Consider the following 20,961-nt stretch of genomic DNA (forward strand, 5'->3'; position numbering starts at 1 on the left):
TTAAGGTGAAAAAGAAATAACGTTTTTAAAATAAATAAAATCGTTTGATGTAAATAAATCGTCGCTATGAAAACACTATGAACAAATCGTTAACAAAAATTTTTAATTAGTAATAATTACACATTTCTATTACTGGGGAAAAGGAAAGATAAATAAAAAAAAGAAAAGAAAAGAAAAAGAAAAAATAAAAGAAAAGAAAAAAATAAAAATAAAATTATAAAAAAATATACAAAAAGTTATAATAATAATATTTAAATAATGACAATTACTGGAGGGGAGGGAGAACAATTAAATTAAAAAAAAATAGATAAATAAATAAATAAATAAATAAATAAATAGAAAAGAATAAAAGATACAAAAAAAAAAAGAAATAATAAGAAACACTATAAACAAAAGATTACAATAAGAATTCTTAGTTAATAATAATTATACGTTCTATTATGAGGGCAAAGGAAAAAAATAAACAAATAAATGAATAAATAAATAAATGAAATAAATAAAATAATAATAATAAAAATAAAAAATAAAAGAATGAGATGACGTTATACTTCAAGGTATGAAGCTGCCAACACTTCGCATTATACTCCTCTGCCCTTGCGAAAACCAATAACCTCGGACCAACATCGGTTGAAGCGAGCTTGTTTATAGCTACGAACGATACGTGCATCCTTTTATTCTTTCTCTTTCTATCCCATATCTTGGAATAGAGAGAGAGAGAGAGAGAGAGAGAGAGAGAGAGAGAGAGAGAGAGATCGTACAGGCACATACACAACACGCATGATGTGTGCATGGATGCGCGCGCACTCGTAAACACACACACACACATACACACACACGCACAGAGAGAGAGAGAGAGAGAGAGAGAGAGAAAGAGAGAGTATATACATAGCCATACATAAATGAAAATTCATAGTTGTGTAGAGATAGGATATGTGTAATATGTATACGCGTATGTGTATATACAGGGTGGTCCAAATAAAGTGTTACAAGCAATCTCCTTTCAAACGGTTACCTAAATTTTTTTCTTTCTTTTGTTCTTCCTTTCTTTCCGAGTTTTATTTATTTTCTCTTTTCTCCCTTTTTCTATTTTTCCTTTTTTCAATTAAACGAAAAACTAAGTTACTTGCAATCTAAGAACAAAAAAAAATATTGTAATTAAACGGAACAAATTATTTGTTCGATCGTTATAACAGTAAAAAATTATTATTATTATTATTATTATTATTATTATTATTATTATTATTATTATTATTAATATTAATATTATATCTTTCGACTAGATTTATTTATGTATTTATTTAATTATTCAATTATTTTGTTTCTTCTTTTTCTCTCTTTTTCTTATTTTTTATTAAACTTTTAAAAAAACTTTGAAAATTATTTTCAAATAACAAATAATAATATCGGAAAATAGAATAGCTTGTAAAATTTTATTTGAGATCGCTACGTATGTATGTATGTATGTCTCTACCGACCAGTATAACTATGGATAGGTGTAAAAGTGTCGCCGTGGATAAGAGGAAAGGGACGGACGGCCGACAGAAAAGCAGAGAAAAAGGGTAAACCCGAAGATCGTTTGAGAACTGTAGGAGGTAAGCATCGTTTTAACTCATCCTTATACATCCAAAATTTCACTATATTCATGAAAAACGAAACAGAGAAATAAGAAGAAAAAAGAAAGGATAAAGAAAAAAAAAAAGAAACAAAGTATAAAACAAAATAAAATTATGAATATGTTTATCTAAACTTTACGAAACAATGTTAAACAACAATAAAAACTTATTCGGACGTATTTTATATGAACAAAAGTATGATCGCAACGATAAGTGTAATAAAAGAAAAAAAAAAAAAAAAAAAATATATATATATATATATATGTGTAATTAAAAAAAGGTATTGTTTGAAAACGATAATAAAAAGAAGAAAAACGGAAAAAAAAATTATAAAACGTGATATTCATAATTGCGTGAGTACATTACGAACATTAAAGAATAAAATTAATGGCCTATTGTATTCCTTTTTGTTTTGTTTTTCCGTCTTTAATCCATGAAATGGTCAAACCATCATAATATACAATATAACAAAAACGTCATAATAAACAAATTAAAAACGAATCAGGCTCGGCGTGAGTTTAAAATTATTTCAAAAAAAAAAAAAAGAAAAAAAAGAAAAGGAAAAGGAAAAAGGAAAAAGGAAAAAGGAAATAATAAGGAAGAAGGAAAAGGAAACTAACCTGGGGGAAAAAAAAAGAAAAAAAATTTCTTGAACTATGCGCAAAAACGATCCGAGAGGAAGGGAAAAACAAAAATATAAAAAAAGAAAACAACAATAAAAAAAAAAGATTGTCGCGAAAAAGTCGAGCAATCGCCTACGTAAAAAAAAAAAAAAAAAGAAAAAGGGGGAATAGAAAAGCTAACGAGGTTTACGCGCGAACGCGTTTGAAATTGGTGTGCGATTTTCGGGAACGAAAAAAAAATAATATAAAATAAAACAACAATAAAAAAAAAGAAAAAGAAAAGTTTAAAATAGGATTTTAAAAAGAGAGAGAGAGAGAGAGAGAGAGAAAGAGAAAGGGAAAAAAGAAGAGAAAAAAAAACAAGAAAAACGGTGATATTACGGGAAAATGCGACATTGAACTAACGAACGATGCAGATAGAAATAATTAGAAATATCGAGGGAGAGTGGTGATTGTGTCGGAGGGAGAAGAAGTAAACATAACCCCGACTGACCAATAGGATTTGTTGTTCAATATATGAGAGAGAAGACCTATTCCTTCCCCTCTCTCTCTCTCTCTCTCTCTCTCTCTCTCTCTCTCTCTCTCTCTCTCTCTCTCGTACGTACACATATATGCGGACATACGAATACACGTACAAGTACGCATGCGCGCGCGCGCAGTGATTCACCGGGGGAAAATAAAAAAAGAGATTAAAAAAAAAAGAAAAAAAAAAAAAAAACAAAAAGAAAGAAAGAAAAATTGGCTACGCGGCCGAACGCGTCGCGTTTGTTCCGATTTGACTTCGAGCGAGATGACAGAAGTTTGTTAACGTTCTCTAGCTTTGTGCCATCGTCTACTATGCTTCGCAAAACTCGGAAAGTCGGGCACACTATGATATTCTCTCTCTTTCTTTTTTTCTTTCTTTCTCTCTCTCCCTCTCTCTCTCTCTCTCTCTCTCTCTCTCTCTCTCTCTCTCTCTCTCTCTATTCCTTTATCTCTCTTTAACTTTGTCCTTCTCTTTATCTCTTTATCTCTTTATACATATATATATATATATATATATATATATATCCCAAAGAGAGACAGCAAAGACGAAGAAGAAAAAAAAAGGGGGTGGAACAAAAAAAAGAAAAGAATCGCGACACATTGTAATATGATGAAACGAAACACGAACGTAAACTGAACTGAACTGAACTGAACTGAACTGAACTGAACTGAACGAAACGAAACGAAGGGAAACAAAAAAAAAAAAGAAAAAAAGGCAAAAAGAGGTAGAGGAGAAGGAGGAGAAAGAGGGAACGCAACAAAAACAAGAGGAATATCAATAAAATAAGATAAACACGGGGCTCTAGCGCGTTGGAGAAATTTATGGCACCGATAAAACGACAAATCGTGAAACATGGCGTCGCAATAAAATCAATCGCGTCGTTCGTGCGTCCGAACGTAAAGAGAGAGAGAGAGAGAGAGAGAGAGAGAGAGAGAGAGAGAGAGAGATTAGAAAGGGATAGAACTACTTTGAAATTCAACATTTTTTTCCACCCTTTTTTCTTTTCTTTTTCTTTTCCTTCACTTTCTTTTCTTTCTTCTTTCTTCCCCAGCCCCCACTTTGTTTTTTTTTTATTTTTTTATTTTTTTAATTCTTTGTACTTCCTTTCGTAGAGTAAAACTCGGAGTCATTGAAAACAGAGACACGAATTTTAACGACCCCTACGTACACATAAGACTCCCTAATAATTATGTACCAGTTTTGATGCTTTTGAAACGAACGTGACGACAGTTCTTGAATATTTTCTTTCATCTTTCTTTCTTTTTCGTTTTATCTTAATTTTTCTTCTCCTTTTCTTCTGTTTTCTTTTCTTTCTTTCGTTTTTTCTTTTTTCTTTCTTTCTTTGTTTTCTCTCCCATAAGAGAAAAACGACAACGTGGAATTATTATCACAAGAGAATGAACAAAATATAAAGAATTAAGATTGAAAATAAAAAAAAAAAAAAATTAAGCGAGAATGGGGAGGATGCAAGGGGAAGACGGGGGAGGATAATAAGAAGAATAAGAACAAAATAAGAAAAAACAAAAAAAAAAAACGAAAAGAAAAAAAAAGAAGCAGTCGCAATTATCGTACGATTAGTAATAAATTCGTTAAAAATTTTTGTTCGATTTGTTGGAGCTTTCGATATTCGTTAGACAAACTTTCTTTAGAAATGAACGAAATGAAATACGCACGTATTGAATGAAATGTAATGAATGAAATGTAAATGAAATGTGTACGTATACAGTGATTAAAATGATTGGCGTTAAATAGTTGGTTGTAAAAGAAAAGAGGAAAAAAAAAAAGAAAAAAAAAGGAAAGCCGAAATAAAAAAAAATCTTCAGAAAAATGAAAAATAAGAACAAAAAATGATGCTATATATATGTATATATATATACATATATAGCGTTTATGGCATAATATATAGCGTTTTCGCGCGCTTACGGATCACGTGCGCGGAAAGAAAACAAAAATAAAAATAAGAAAAAAAAACAAACAAACGATAACAAAGTACAAAGTACAAAATGAAAAGAAATTGAAAGAGAAGCAAAACAAAAATAGAGAAGAAAAATATGAAAACAAAAATATGAAAACAAAAAAGAAACAAAAATATGAAAAAAAAAAAAGAAACTCGAGACAAAACGGAAACGCAAAAAAAGGAGAAAAAAAACAAAATAAAACAAAAAATACTACAATTTTCTAGATAATAATAGACGAATAAAATTAATACGTAAATATTATTTGACGAAAAAAAAAAAAAACTACAAAAAATGCGATACTTTAATTGGCCTTCCTCTTCTTCTTTTTATCTTTCATATAATTTTTTTACTTTCAATCCTTAATTCTCATCTTCTTCTTCTCCTCTTCCTCCTCCACCTCTTTCTCCATCTCGTGATAATAATTCCTTATTATAATCTTTTTTGTTTTATGGAAGGATAAAAAGGATAAAAAGGAAGAAAAAGAAAAAGAAAAAGAAAAAAAGAACATTAAATGATTAGAATATCAAATACTTCACATGAACCTAATTATAATAATATAATTCTACGAAATATAAATAACAATAACAAAGACAATAATAACAACAACAACAACAATAATAATAATATAATAATAATAATAAATATTTCGAATCGTTCGATGGAACAAATTGCATTTATTTATTTTTTTTTTTTTTTTTCTAACAAATGTCATTATTATTTAACAAATCAAATAACGCACTAACACAAAACATTATTAATCGACACAACGAATTTGTAAATCCGTTATAATATTCGATAAATTATTATTTTCAAATATAAAACATTATATCTACGACGGATTAGTTGAGATAACTATATACATAAATACGATCATTTGTGTTTAAAATGAACAAAAATTTATCTTAACGAGCTCGTATATCTTTCGTTCGAGATATTTATAATAACTACAATGACGATATTGTTAATATAACAAATATATAAATAATAACATTTACTCTAATCAAATGAATGTTTCTATTGATCTCAGTGTCGTCAATCATCGATCACGATTCATGACGATATAGATAAATTCAGTTGATAGAAGGATAGTGAATAAGAGTAGGTAGAAAGAGTCACCGATCGGTGACCTCTTCAACCTACTCCCGTCCCCCTCGCCAACATCGCACCCTACCCTCATCCCATTATATTCCCTCCATAACATTCTGTTAATGTGTCGTTAATGTACCAATAAAAAAAAACAAAAAAAAAAAGAAAAGAAAGAAGCAAAGCGATGTATGTTACAGATGGCGGAAAAAAAGAGGAAAAAAAGAGGGGAAAAAAAAAAGTACAATAAGAAAAAGATGGAGAACTTACCGTTCTTCGCGCGTGTATGGGCATATGACTTCCGGATAGGCGAGAATGATGATTGTATGCGTTTGTTGCCTTTCGCTTCGCTCAAAGGGGCTCCTTCAGGCGACACCAGTTTGAAATTTATCGAATAAAACGTACGTGGGAAGGTACCAAAGAAAGAGAGACAGAGAGAGACAGAGAGAGAGAGAGAGAGAGAGAGGAGAAAGGAAGAAGGAGAATTAAAGAGAAGGAAAGAGAGAGAAGGAAAGTGAGAGGAAAAGAGAGATAGATAGAGAGAGAGAGAGAGAGAGAGAGGGGAGAGAGTGAGAGGAGAAGACGAAGGAAGGAGAAAAAAAATTTTAAGGAATAAGAAATAATTCGATATTCGCGTTCTCCTTTTTCTTTCCCCTCTTTCTTTTTTTCCTTTTCTTTTTTCTTCTTCTTCGTCCTCCTTTAACAGGTTCGCCGATCTTCTTGACGAACTTGCCACCAATTTTCGTTGACATAACCGCCGGTGGGTTCGGCTTTTAACGGCGTCGACGACATCTCTTAGTTTCGGTAGATAAAAACTTTGCAACTTTTTATTTTGATCTGTATTTGATCTGCGTTAAGGAGAACTAAAGGTGACGACGGGTGCTAGTTGCGTCAAGGGTTGAAAAAGGTGGAGGGTTGATCGGTCAGAGTTTCGTCGATGATCCCAGTAGATGTGGAGGGGAGGAAGTTGCGGATTTACTTTTGATCGGTGAAAAAAATCACACTCTATCACTGTTTAAAACGACACTTGTTGTTAAGTGTTGTTAACGACACTTTCAAAGTCTCACCAACTATTTTTCTTTCTTTTCTTCGTTTACTTTCCCTTTATATACATACATACATACATATATATATATATATATGTATATATCCTCTAATCGTAATAAATAACCAAGTAAATAAACATAGATAGATAAAAATATAGAAAGAAACTCTTCTCTTTTTTTACATTATATCGATGCGATATAGTGGATGGAAAAGTATATAAATGAAATAAATAAACATAAATATATATATATATATATATATATATATATTATATATAAATAAATAAATATATATTAATAAATGAATAAATAAATAAATAAATAAATATATATATATATATATATATATATATATATATATATATATTTAGAGAGAGAGAGAGAGAGAGAGAGAAAATAAAGAAAAGAAAAAAATTGAAAAAAGTTTGTCGAAGTGATTGACAAATTTTCACTGAGACGACATGTTATAAAGGAAAAAATTGACGAAGTCTCTCACTTTTCGTACTGTACGTACGAATTAACGAACGAGAGAAAAGACGCGACGTGTAACAACGACACGACGACGACGAAGATGACGACGAAGATGAAGACGAAGAAATCCGAACGAGGAAGCTTGTTTGCTTGCTCGCTCAGTCACACGCACGCACGCACGCACGCACGCACGTAGGGCACGTAGGGCACGCACGTACGGACTCTCGCCCGCCAAAAACTTCCTTTAGAACTAATTTTTCTTTATGTATATTTTTTCTTCTTTACGTAATCCTCATTCGAAGACGAAAATCATAGGCAACTTAAACGCGTCGGACGCGTGGGAAACGCGCGCCACGCGATACACACATAACCCCAATGTTGTGTTGTGTCGTGTGTAGAAAAGACATCCGCTGAGAGAGAGAGAGAGAGAGAGAGAGAGAGAGATTAAGATAAAAAGATAGAAAGATAGAAAGGTAGATAGATTTTATATGAGAAAATTACGAAGCATTATACGCGTAAGAAAGAGAAAGATAGAAACACGTATTACGTTTGTTTAAATGCATATATGTGTGTTTGAATGTTAAAGCACGATATGTAATATATATATGTGTTTTATATATATATATGTATGTTTAATATATAGATATATATGTGTATGTGTGTAGTATGTAATACAGAATATACGGAAAAAATAAGATCGACCGACGTCGAGGACGTCACGAGTCGTACTGACTCGCTCGTCGACTCGTCCTAATCCCGTGCTCCTGGTTCCCCTCTACCAACTATGCTATTCGATGGTGGGGGTAGTCCTACTCCTCGCTTCAACGAATTGCAGCGACATCTCGTGGTATTCTCTCGACCTATCTATTATGTTTCTACTCTTATCGACATGAGAATACCTTTTTACCGGCCTATTTATCTTCTTTTAATTATTAATATATTATATGAAAGTATTGTATGTAAAAATATACAGTGACCGTAAAAAGTATTTGTACGTTAATGAATTTGAATAAAAACTTTGTAGAACTTGATTTATTATAAAAAAAATTTTAACGAAAAATATATATACATATTCTTAGAAATCTTTAAAACGAATGTTGTTAAAACATTATTATTTATTTATATTTGTTATATTAATGAATTTTCCAAAATTAATAGAAAATATATGCGTAATAAGTATTTCTACATTTCTACGTTTACAAACAAAAACTATATATTTTAATACATAAACGTAACAAAAAAGTAATTTATTTGCAATTTTAATATTTAATGAGATACCCTTTAGATTTTATAATCGCTTTAAGCCTTTATGTATCGAATGGCATCGAATTTACTAAATTTTTGATTTTAAAACTAGAAATTTTATTTCACTCTACTAACAGTGCATTTTTTAAATCTTTCTTGGAAGAAATATGATAATTAAGAATTTTTTCTTCGAGATAATCCCATAAGTTATCTATAATACCTCATAAATTCTGTAACATTCAATTCTGAAGATTGTGAGAGGACTTTTAATTGATTTGATACATTATACAAGATCCATTGCGTATTGTAAGTATTGTGCTTTAATATATAAATTATTATCTTGTAAGAACACATAATTGTTCTGTAATCCAATTTTATTTACATCAGTTTGAAGATATTGTTTTAAAATATCAATATACAATTTATGATCCATAATAATATCGATAAAATGGAAAGATCCAACTACGTTTGCATTCATGCAGATCCCAAAACTGTGATCAAGCCTCCTCCATGCTTGCAAATTATTTTTCTCATATTCGATATTTTTTTTTGTTTTCTCCATACAGTACATCGTCCATTCGACGATAATTATGTTAAATTTACTTTCATCAGTAAATATAAAATGATTTCAGTACGCTATAGAAACATTCATATACTCTTTCGCAAATTCTAATCGTTTCTTTCTATTGAATTCATTTACGAAATATTTTCAACGAGTTATTCTGCCATGATATCCTGTAGCTCGTAAAAAATTACACTATTTATATAATAGTACTATTGTACTACAGATTAATATTAAAATTATTTTTAAATTTAGCAGCGATATTTGCTGCACTTATTTTTGAATTTTGTTTTATTTTTCGAATTATCCATCGACCAGTGTAATCATTTATTTTGCGTTTATATCCATTTCGTGGATTTATTTTTGAAGTTTTTTGGTCTCCATATCTGTCAATGATTCCTTAAATCGTGGAACATGGTTTATTTACAATTTTCAAAATTTCATTCAGTGTTTTGCACTTACTATATAAATTTGTAATAATTTTTCTTTCTTCTTGTGTAATTTCCTTGCCTTTTTGTTCTATTTTACGATTATCACTGTTATATATTATATATATTATACCTCATTATTATTATATATATATATATATATATATATATATATATATATATATATACATATATATTATATATATACATATATATAATATATTCTAAATATTCTAAATATTCTGATATATTGATCCTAGATATATTGATATAAGATGTATTATCTTGTATTTATCCTATATACAATTATCACGAATTAAAATCAAAGAAACTCTACGAATACTTATTACGCATATATTTTCTGCTAATTTTTGAAAATTTCTTAATAATTTCATAAGAAATATAAGTGAATAATTATTTTTTTTATAACATTCATTTTACAGATTTCTAAAAATATGTATATATATATTTTTTATTAAGATTTCTTTTTAAATAAACAAAATTCTACAATGTTTTTATTCAAATTGACTGTTGTCATATTTTTTAAGACGAATATTTTTTAAGACTCACTGTATACAATTTAGCGTTTTCTTTCGTTATCTCGTTCTCTTTTTATTTTCGCATAATTAAGAGCAAGGAATATATTAAACGTTTTGATAATAAATCTATATGAACAAAAAAAAAAGATACTAAAAAAGTAATTTTACTTTTTTCTACACAAGTTAATTTATATTTTATACGAGTCTCTTATCCTCATTTCTTTTTTGTTCTTTTTACATACTATTTCATATATCGAATAAGTCATCTGAAATTAAAAAATTTGGAATATTAAGATCACTTTCCGTAAAAAAAGAAAAAAAAAAGGAATATTTCTGATGAAGAAAATATCTTTTCTTCTTCTTCTTTTTTTTTTTTTTTTACTTTTTTTCAAACATTTTACATATAAATATTCCCAATAGGAATAACATTTCGTTAAATATTTATATAAAATATATATTATAATGTATACATTGGAATATAAAGAGAATAATTTTATGATAAAAAAAAAAAAATATGTTAGATAATTAAAAGACAGATTCACAAGAAGTATTTTAATATTAACTGTCGTATTATTGATAAACATTAATGATCAATGATTATGTTCGATTATCATCGAAAATAAATAAAACCTTGAAATATGTAATAATATTAGATAACACATTATTATCGTTATATGATCATTTGAAACTATCGAAGCTTGTAATAAACCGTAGAAAACGAAAAAGCTTTTTGCGTTAACTAAAATAAAAGATTAATCGTTATAATTAAATATGTCAAACATATTTCTAATTAAATTCTTTTCTTTTTCCTTTCTTTTTTTTTTCTTTCTTACCCAAGCAAAAACTTCGTGCGATGATACGAACATACCACCGATTGATAGTATGCACGGTTTCATACTTCTCATGATCGCAAATAATAAGAGCTTTTGAGTTTTCACTGAAAGAACGTAGAAAGGAACTTGACACCTACAAACAGATATGTTATAAAAAACAATTAATATTACAACGATTAACAAATTTTTCAAATACAACTATATCAAACTCAAAAATGGCTGTATTAATTTCTTTTCCTTTCTCTCTTTTTTTCTCTTTTGTTTTTTTGCTTTTTTAATATTTAAAAAAAAAATTTTTTTAACTAAATTATATTAAACTTTATAAATACGAAGATATTAATTATTTTGTTCCATTGTGCACGACTTTCGAATATATTATTGTAGTTATCAATGAAATGAAAATATTCTGTTGTATCTTAAAAATCTTACAATTCATTAGAAGCGGCATTGCTATGATTCAAAAGCCTTTGTCCAATGTAAAAGTTAATGTATGTAGTTAATAGAGTGGAAATAATGTAGCTACTGCATTCAATTATTTCAATTTTCCTTTTCAATTCCGTAAATAATTCAAACATCTATGAGGAAAGATTAGATGTACAAGAAAATATTTATAAAAATATCCACAAAAAAAGTTTCTTCAATATTTTCCCATAAAGACATATATATGCATATAAATACTCTGTAAAATAGCCCAATATACAAACCATCATTTTTCTCTCTCTTTAAATATAATCATATAATGTTAATCTTAAAAGCATTAAATATTCGTATATAAACCAACAATACATATGTAATTTTCTGAAATTTTATTTAACAAAAATCTACATATAATTCTAAAGATGTTAAAAGAATATAGTTAACATATAAATTAGATTCATCGAAAAGTTTCTCTGTAAACGTTTGATTATTATTTTAGAAAATAATTTATCAAAAGGAAAAACATAAAAAAGGCACAATTTTTTTATCCAATAATTGTTTACATAAAAGTCACAAGAATATTTATCTCGTATAATTATATCATTATGTGACATATTAGTTAAGTTTATTTGAGGATAAAAAATAAAATAAAGTTTAGAATATATAGAAATATTAATGCCATATTTCAAAGTTACTCGAATTTATGGAGAATAATTTTTATCAATAAAAACAAATTAATATTGTGGAATTATATATGGCGAATATTTTACTTTAAATTAATAACTTACGTAAAGAAAATTAAAAACAACGAGGAACATTCCAAAAGAAATTATAATAAAGTAGATTGTCTCCGAAAAATCATTAATCAAGTCAACAAATCTTGAAAAGAGAATAAAAAATGAATTATCATATAATATAAATTAATATATATATATATATAAAGATTTTAGATACACTAGCTCATTCATAATGCATTAATTAATATAAATTTATGTCAGACTAACTTGGTGACTCTTACAAAACGCTTTATTATATCAAATATCCAATCGAATTCCTCTTCAGGTGTTCTATTATAACTAATTTTACGTAAACACATCTGATGCTTTTGAAAAGGTTGATGTATCCTCCGTCTGAAAAGAAAGCAATTTCTAAGATAATGTTGAGATATTTGTCAAAAACGCGGGTTGATGAATAAGTTAAAAAAAAAAAAAAGAAATAAAAAAAGAATGAATAGAAAAAGTAACATTGCGAAAAATTAAATACATACATTATAATGCTAAATTGACTACAAGCGTGTTGTATCGATGCCCAATATAATGAAAAACATGCAGAGGCTATTATCAATAACAAATAAATCACTATCACTTGATAAATGAGTAAACTATAATACGACCATGAGCTTAAATCATTATTAATAGATATGGGTAATGTTAATTGATCATTATCCTTTTTACCAAAGAGATATAAGAAAAGATTTAAAATACTTGATGATATCAAAGAGCAACCATATAGAAAATAAATAACTGCAATAGAATGCAAAAATGATAACTAAATAATATTCTATCCGTTAATTGTACGATTTTATACAATTATGTACATACCTACAATGACATACGTATAAATTTTGCTTCTTTTCATATATTTTTCCATAATGTTAAATTCCTCCTTGTCGTATGTCCGATCATAATCGGATTTTATATGGGAACATAGTTTTTTCATCTTAAAAAAAAAACAAAATAAAAAAGAAAAAAAAAATAAAAAGAAAAATAACTCATTAACTTTCACAAATCCAAAAATATTTTCATTTTATAATGTAGATCAATCAGTATAATAAAATTATTACAAACTGCTACGTATTTAATGGAAGTTGCACTGTAGGTACATAGGATACATGTTGCAGTACACATTTGCTGAAGCACTTTGACGGACGATTCCAATTTAATATCTGTCGTTAATAGCTGGTAAAGCTGCAATTGCGAAACGTTTGTAAATACCAAATGTGAACATAATTTTTTTTATACATATATACGTATATATATAATTTACACAGTAATTACTATAGAATAATCATCGTATGATAAATAAATAAAATATAATAAATAATATAACTATCATGTAATTAAAAACGAAACAAAAAAAAAAAACAAAAAAAAAAGTAATAACGACGCATATAAATCGAAAACAGAACAGAAGCAATTACCTGATGCAAAATCCCTGGTAACACGTAAATGGTTACTGTAGAACATAGAAAAAAATGATTGACTGAATTTTGATGGGGATGTATGCCTATTAAAAATTGTATCAGTCGGTTCGAAAAAAGAAAGTGTTGTTCGAAATTCGATGTTAGGCCTTTCAGAATCATTCCGACGTACATATGTATGCATATCTACCATAAACTTGGTCAAAGTAAAGAATGAACCTTACTGCTTACTCCTCATTGCATATTCTAATTGTCGATCATTATTTTATAGATAATAGAAGTAGTAAAAAAGATGAAGTGAAAATAGTACTATTAATAATTCGATCTATAGAATGTAATGTTACAATATTTTATCCGTTTCTTCATTCTCACAATAGACAGTTAATATTTTTTTGTTCTCTCTCTCTCTCTCTCTCTCCCTCTTTCTCTCTTTCTCTCTCTTCGATACAATTTACTTTTCGTACGTAAGGGTTGAAACAGGTGATCGTTCTCGAACTATTAAACGAGGGGAGTTCCCCCCTTTTTTCTTTTATTTTTGAAAAACATGCACAGATGGCATTGTTTACCTGCAAACTTGTTCAGTCGATGTTCGACCGCCGTCGAAGACGGAACGGACAAATTATTATGTTAGTTTTTTTTTTTTAATGAAATACAGTTGACCATATCGATGACATAATATTGTGCACGTTTTATATATATATATATTTGTGAGGAAAAAATTATGCAATGATAAAATGTCGATAGATATATAATAAATCGTTTCTTAATTAAATAGAAAGATATTTTGTGATTGAAGGAATGCAATATACAAAATGTAAGTTATTTAACGTTAAATACTTTATTGATAATTAATTATTTCGTTGCATTTTACTATTTAATACGAACTTATATATTCGATTTCTTTTTCTGTTATTTTTTCTTTTCCATTTGCTTTTTATTTTTCTTTTTGTTTCCACAGAAGTAATTCAATCTTCCTTTTTTTGTAATATATTTCATATATTCGTTATTCCGATATAACTTTGAATTATTGCACATTGTAATACATTAAAGAAAATGAAAATGCTTTCTGTATCATCTGTAATAAATATATATATATATATATATATATATATATATATATATATATATATGTATATATATATATATATATATACTTGTCATTAAATTAATTTTTACCACAGCAAAAACTTCATGCGACGACACGAAGAAACCACCTATTGATAGTTCACATGGCTTCATGGTTCTTGTTAAAACGAATAACAGGAGCTTTTGAGTTCTAATAGAAAGATTGTAGAAGGGTATTTGACATCTATAAAAAAACAAAAAATAATAATAATAATAATAAATATATGTATATAAAAAAAAATTTTTATTTAAAAAATAATTGATTTGCACCTAATTAAAAAAATCAAATAATAGATTTCAATTAATATAATATTTATTTTAATATTGATTACGATCAACATAAAATTCGTTTTAGATGTAAAATATTATATAAGAAGACGAGTGAGACAGAAAAAGAGAGAGAGATAGATAGATAGATAGATAGATAGATAGATAGATAGATAGAGAGAGAGAGAGGGAGAGAGAGAGAGAGAGAGAGGAGGGAAATAAATATTTGGTAGTTTTTTACAATTTTTCAATTCTTTACAATTCTTCGAAAGTTGCGTTGCTGTGATTTATAAGCTTTTGTCCACAATAAAAATTAATATATATCGTAAATATAGAGCAGGCGATATAAATGCTTTGTTCAATTATTTCAACGTTACTTTTCAATTTGGATGATATTTGAAATATCTGAAAACAAATTGCGATATATCACATATGAATGTTGATTGAAAACGAGTTTACAATACAATATTTTTATAAATAAATAAATATTGTGTCAAAATGTTATATAAATTTAAATTGGAAAAAAATGACTGATCGACAATTTTTATTTTTTTTTTGTTATCTACCATTTATTCTTTTTTTTTTTAATTTTTTTTTCCTTATATAAATAATCAATGAAAAATGAGGTTTCGCTTGAAAATAATTGTACTCTATGTCTCTAGAACTTTTCGATATTTAAAACAGATACGTATGTATTGGATTCTTCCATATACGATGTTGATATTATCGAATTTTTTCCTCTTTTTCTTTTCTTTTTTTTTTTAACATTTCTGCAATATTTATTAGCTTTTCTAATATAAGGAAAAACTGGCAAAAGATAATTAAAATGTAATTAAATAAGTGTAAAATTATGGCTATATAACTAAATAATTTAGAAAACATTTGTGTGCGTGTGCGGGCGTGCGTATATGCATGAGTGTTTGTGTTTGTGTTTGTGTGTGTGTGTGTGTTTGTGTGTGTGTGTGTGTGACCATTTAAGTTTATAAAGAAATTTTACATTTAATTTTATTTTAAATTAAATTTTAATAAAATAATAAATAATTATCACATTTATTATAAATTAATTACTCACATAAAGGAAATCGATAACGATGAGGAACATAGCTAAGAAAACTAGAATTAAATATAATATTTTGGAAAAATTGTTTAGCAAACTGACAAACCTTGAAAGAAGAAAAAAAAAAGATAAAAAGAGAGAAAGAAAACAAAAGGTAAAATTATTATAATAAAATATAATTAAATTATATATTCATCGTAAACATATGCTTGCTCATTTATAATCCGTAAATTAAAAAAAAATATGAATTAATTCAGACTAACTTGGTAACTCTTTTATAACGAATAATAATCTCAATTATCCAATATAATTCGTCATAATTATGTATTCCATCGAGGCAAACATTTTTTATATATTTCCGATTCTTAAATAATTGCCGTATTTTATACCTGCAATAAATTAAAATGAAATAATTATGTTTAAAACTGAAATATCCAATATAGATTGATCATATACATTATAATACTAAATTGACTGCATGCGTGTTGTATTACTATCAAATATAATGAAAAATATATAGCAGCTACCATTAACAAAATATAAAGTGCTATTATTTGATAAATAAGCAAAATATAATATAATAATCCTGCTTTTGTAATATTATTATTGATGGAAAATGGTAATATCAAATCAACGTTATCCAATCCATAAAAGATGTACAATAAAATATTCAAAATACACGGTGATATCACGGAAATAGCATAGAGGTTGTAGATAACTGCAAAAATTCAAAAGCATATATGTATATATATATATATATATGAGTGTATCTGTGTGTGTGTGTGTATGTAATTGCAATATTATATATATAATTATTGGTATATACTTTTTTATACTTACTCAGGACTATCAACGTATAAAATTTGCTTTGTTTCATATATTTATTCATAATATATAATTCATCCTCGTGAAATATCAGCTCATAATCAAGCTTAAAATGAGCAAATATTGATCTCATCTGAGGAAATAATATTTCTTTATAATTTTCAAAAGTATCTTCAATATGGAAAAAATAAATGAAATATAAGACAAATATCGTACGTGCCGTTATGAAACTGAAATAAGTTGTGCTATAGGTACATATAAAACTTATAGCTGTAAATATTTTCTGAAGTACATTGATAACCAATTTAAAATTAATCTCTGATGTAAATAATTGATATAACTGAAAATGTAAAATATTAGTAACAAATCAATGTGTTAATACGTTTAATCACATTTTAAAAAGTAATTAATATACATATAATTATATACATATAATAATATACATATAATAATTAATATACATATGTCCATCGAATCGAATAGAATAAAACAAATTTTCAATAAAAAAAAAATTATATTAATAAATATTAATTAAATTAATTTAATAATAATTTTTATATTAATTCTTTAATAAAAATTACACTTTAATAAAAAATTATTAATGAAGCATTAATTTAAAAGAAAAAAAAAAATATATATATAATTATGATAATGACAATGAGTAAATTGATCACGCTAACATTTACCTGATATAAAAATATTGGTAACGAGTACAATGTTACTACAGAGATAAATAATAATTGATCGTACGAATTTTGATATGGACGTAGGCCCATTATGAATTGAACTACTCGATACGAAAGGAGAAAGTGCTCTTCGTAATAAGTTAGACCTCTCAAAGACATTTCGAAATATGTAACTTTCAAAGTATCAAGATAAAAAATAATTTCCTAGAATTTTTCTTCATTAAGGATTTAAATAACCCTTCGTTTTACTTCGTACCATGACTTGTCAAATAGTGACATGAAAATAATACCATAATGATCGGATCAATAGTATACGATCATAAAATATATTTTTCTTATAGATGTACCATATTCGTCATATTGAATCCTTCTTGATAAAACTGTTATACATGTAATTATGAAAATAGTTGGTTGTTCCGAACGATTAAATGAAATAACTCATTCCGTTTCTATCGAGAGTCATGCGCAGAAAGAGATATTGTTTGCAACCATAGTCAGTCGTTGTCCGATCGTGGTACAGAACACACAGGTTAAACAGACGCGATATACATTGTACAATAAATCGATTAAATTCAATCGATTTACATTAACGACACATTTTGTTCCAGTGTGGTGTCTTTTTATTAATGAAAAAAAAATCGATTGGATATACAAAAAAAATAAAAAAGAAAAAGAAAAAGAATTATATCTTTTAGTAGTGCGATGATACAGTCAATGTTTCAAGTGTCATTGTGATTCTCTCGCGTATATATATATATATATATATATATATATATATATATATATATATGCGCAATAAGACAAGAGAAATAAATGAAATTTCTAGAAAAAAAAAAAAAAAGAAAAATATGCATCTAAATCTTCACAACATTTGCTTGTATTTCATACGAGTAAGTACATTCTTTTATTCCTAAAAAAAAATCGTAGAACGATAAGAATAATTTTTCATATTTTTATTACGTCAAAATTTGTTTTGAAGTTAACGAACGTTCCGACAAACAAATAAACATCGCAAAAAAATTCTTTTCGCATTAATTGTAAATTAATTGAAGATAATCGTATTCGCAAAAAGAACAGACTATTTTCCACTTTCATATATTTTATTAATTCAAATAGCTGTTAAGCAAATCAACAAATCTTAAACAAAAACAATATAATGAATTTATACAAAGCGAAAAAAAAATAAAAAACGTATTATAAATAATTTTTTATCAAACATTGTCAATCCGATAAAATAAATAATTATTATGCACTAACTCCGTGACTCTTTTATAACTTTCTACAATATTATCTCGACAATCCAATTTGATTCATTCGAAATGTTTACGTTAGATCAAATCTTTCGATTAAATTTTTTATCATCTAGAAATGATTTATATATTTTCAATCTACAATAATGACGTACTAAAATGACACTTATATTCGAAAAAATAATACTTCTGATAAAGATAAAGAACGTTTCTAAGATAAATTTGATAAATTATTTTATCAAGTACGCTTAATTGACAAAAATTACGCGTTGTACCATTATCAAATACAATGAAAAAAATATACTGGATAGAATTAATAAGATACAGAGTATTGTAATTTTGTAAATAAGTAAATTATAATAAATCGTTAAGGGCTTTGGAATATTATTCGTAAGAAAAGGTAATTTTAAATGATCATTTTCTAATCTATCAAAGTGATACTAGATAGTATTTAAAATGCACGAAATTTTTATTGAAATGCAATAAACGCATAAAATATCTACAACAAACAAACAAATAAACAAAAAACTTTTACATAATTGTAATAATAAATTTTCGGTTATTTGCATAAATAACAATGCGCTTACCCATGATAGAATAAGCATATATTTTGTTCCCTTTAATATATCCATTGGTAATTTCAAATTCATCTTTATTGGTAAATTCTTCGCAATCAAACTTAAAGCGAGAAACAATTAATTTTACCTGAAAGCAAAATGTTCATTTTTTTTTTTTTTTACTTCATCAATCTTTTTTTTTTTGGAACATTGAACAATGAAGCTAATTTATTAAAAAAATGATACGAACTTGTAGGGATTTAAAGTATGTCGTATGATAATACAATCTGAAAAATTTCGACAGTTGATTCCAGAGTGATATCTGACATGATGAACTGATAAAACTGAAATCAAAAACTCCTTATAAGATTTCTTAGTGATTAATAATCATGACTTCTTAACAATAGATGATTAATAAGTACCTATTCAATCTTATTTCAGCGCAAAAATTCCATTCATCTGAATATCTGAATAAATAAGGCTAAATGATGGTAAAGTATTATTCCGATCGAACAATGTAATTCGTTTGGCGTAACTTTAAAACATATCTCTTAGTCTTTTAATCTCGTAAAAAAGAAAATTCGGCAATATAATAACAATGATTAAAATAATTCTAATTGCAATAATTACGTATAGATTAAAAAGAAATACATTTACCTCGAATCCAATCACTGGAAATATGTAAACAGTTATTACATAAAATAAAAATAAACGACCAATTGAACTTTGATTGGTTCAAAAGTCAATTATTACATAGAGCAAATTTGTTTGAATATAGAAAATGTTATTCGAAGAAGATCAGAACACTCGCAGACATAATGAAGTATCTGACGTTCATTGTATCGAAGTAAACAACAAATTTTATGCTTCTTCTTCGTTGAGCATTCAAATTGCTCCTCATTATAATCGAAAGAATAATAAATAAAACAGTGAAATGAAAATAGTATAAATATTCATCGAATCTATAGAAAAAAAAAATCGTAGAATGTGTCATTCTTATAAATTTCCGTAATATTGAAAACCAAACGATATGATGCAAGTGAATTAAAGAATAAAACCAAATGGTAGATATCCTTTCGAAAATATAATTCTGAAGGACATTTGCAGTAGGATATACTGATCGCAACTCTTCTAACCCGTGTTCCGATCGATGTATACGATGTACGATAAAAGCAATATGCAGTGCGTTCCGATGTAATCGTCAGTGAAGTCCATCAACTTTATTCAGGTCAAAGTTCATCTAAACTACGCTTTTATGGAAAAAAAAAAAACGATTGGAAGCGGAATATAAAAACATTCTTTAGTTAATTTTAAAAGTGTCCCAGCGATAATCTTGAAACAGATCGATATTTACATATATATATTAGATAAATATATATATTTACACATATATATATATATATATATATATATGTATATATAATAAGCCACCAATAAAACGGATAAAATTTTTATAAAAAAAATTCTGCACGTAACTATTCAAATGATTCGCCATATTTAATTCCAGTGACTACAATTTTGTATTCTCAGAAGGAAAGAGATGGTCGAATAATGATCATAATAATACTTTACAGATTTATATTGGACAAAATAAGGAAAAGTTAATGTATATTGCGGTACACCGATGCGAAAGAGAATGCTTTTTGCAAT

General features: G+C 26.9%; 1 protein-coding gene across 1 annotated transcript in view; it reads right to left on the minus strand.

Annotated features, from left to right (window-relative positions):
- LOC124429204 (beta-1-syntrophin) overlaps positions 1-6,311 on the minus strand; it is a 534,717-nt gene extending 528,406 nt beyond the window's left edge. The window contains exon 1 of the mRNA XM_046974168.1: positions 6,074-6,311. Within this exon, the coding sequence (XP_046830124.1) occupies positions 6,074-6,097 (24 nt within the window). The 5' untranslated portion in view covers positions 6,098-6,311. The remainder of the gene's footprint in view (positions 1-6,073) is intronic.
- Between the last annotated feature and the right edge of the window lie 14,650 nt (positions 6,312-20,961).

Source organism: Vespa crabro, chromosome 14 (genome assembly GCF_910589235.1).
Source record: "Vespa crabro chromosome 14, iyVesCrab1.2, whole genome shotgun sequence".
Lineage (NCBI taxonomy): Eukaryota > Metazoa > Arthropoda > Insecta > Hymenoptera > Vespidae > Vespa > Vespa crabro.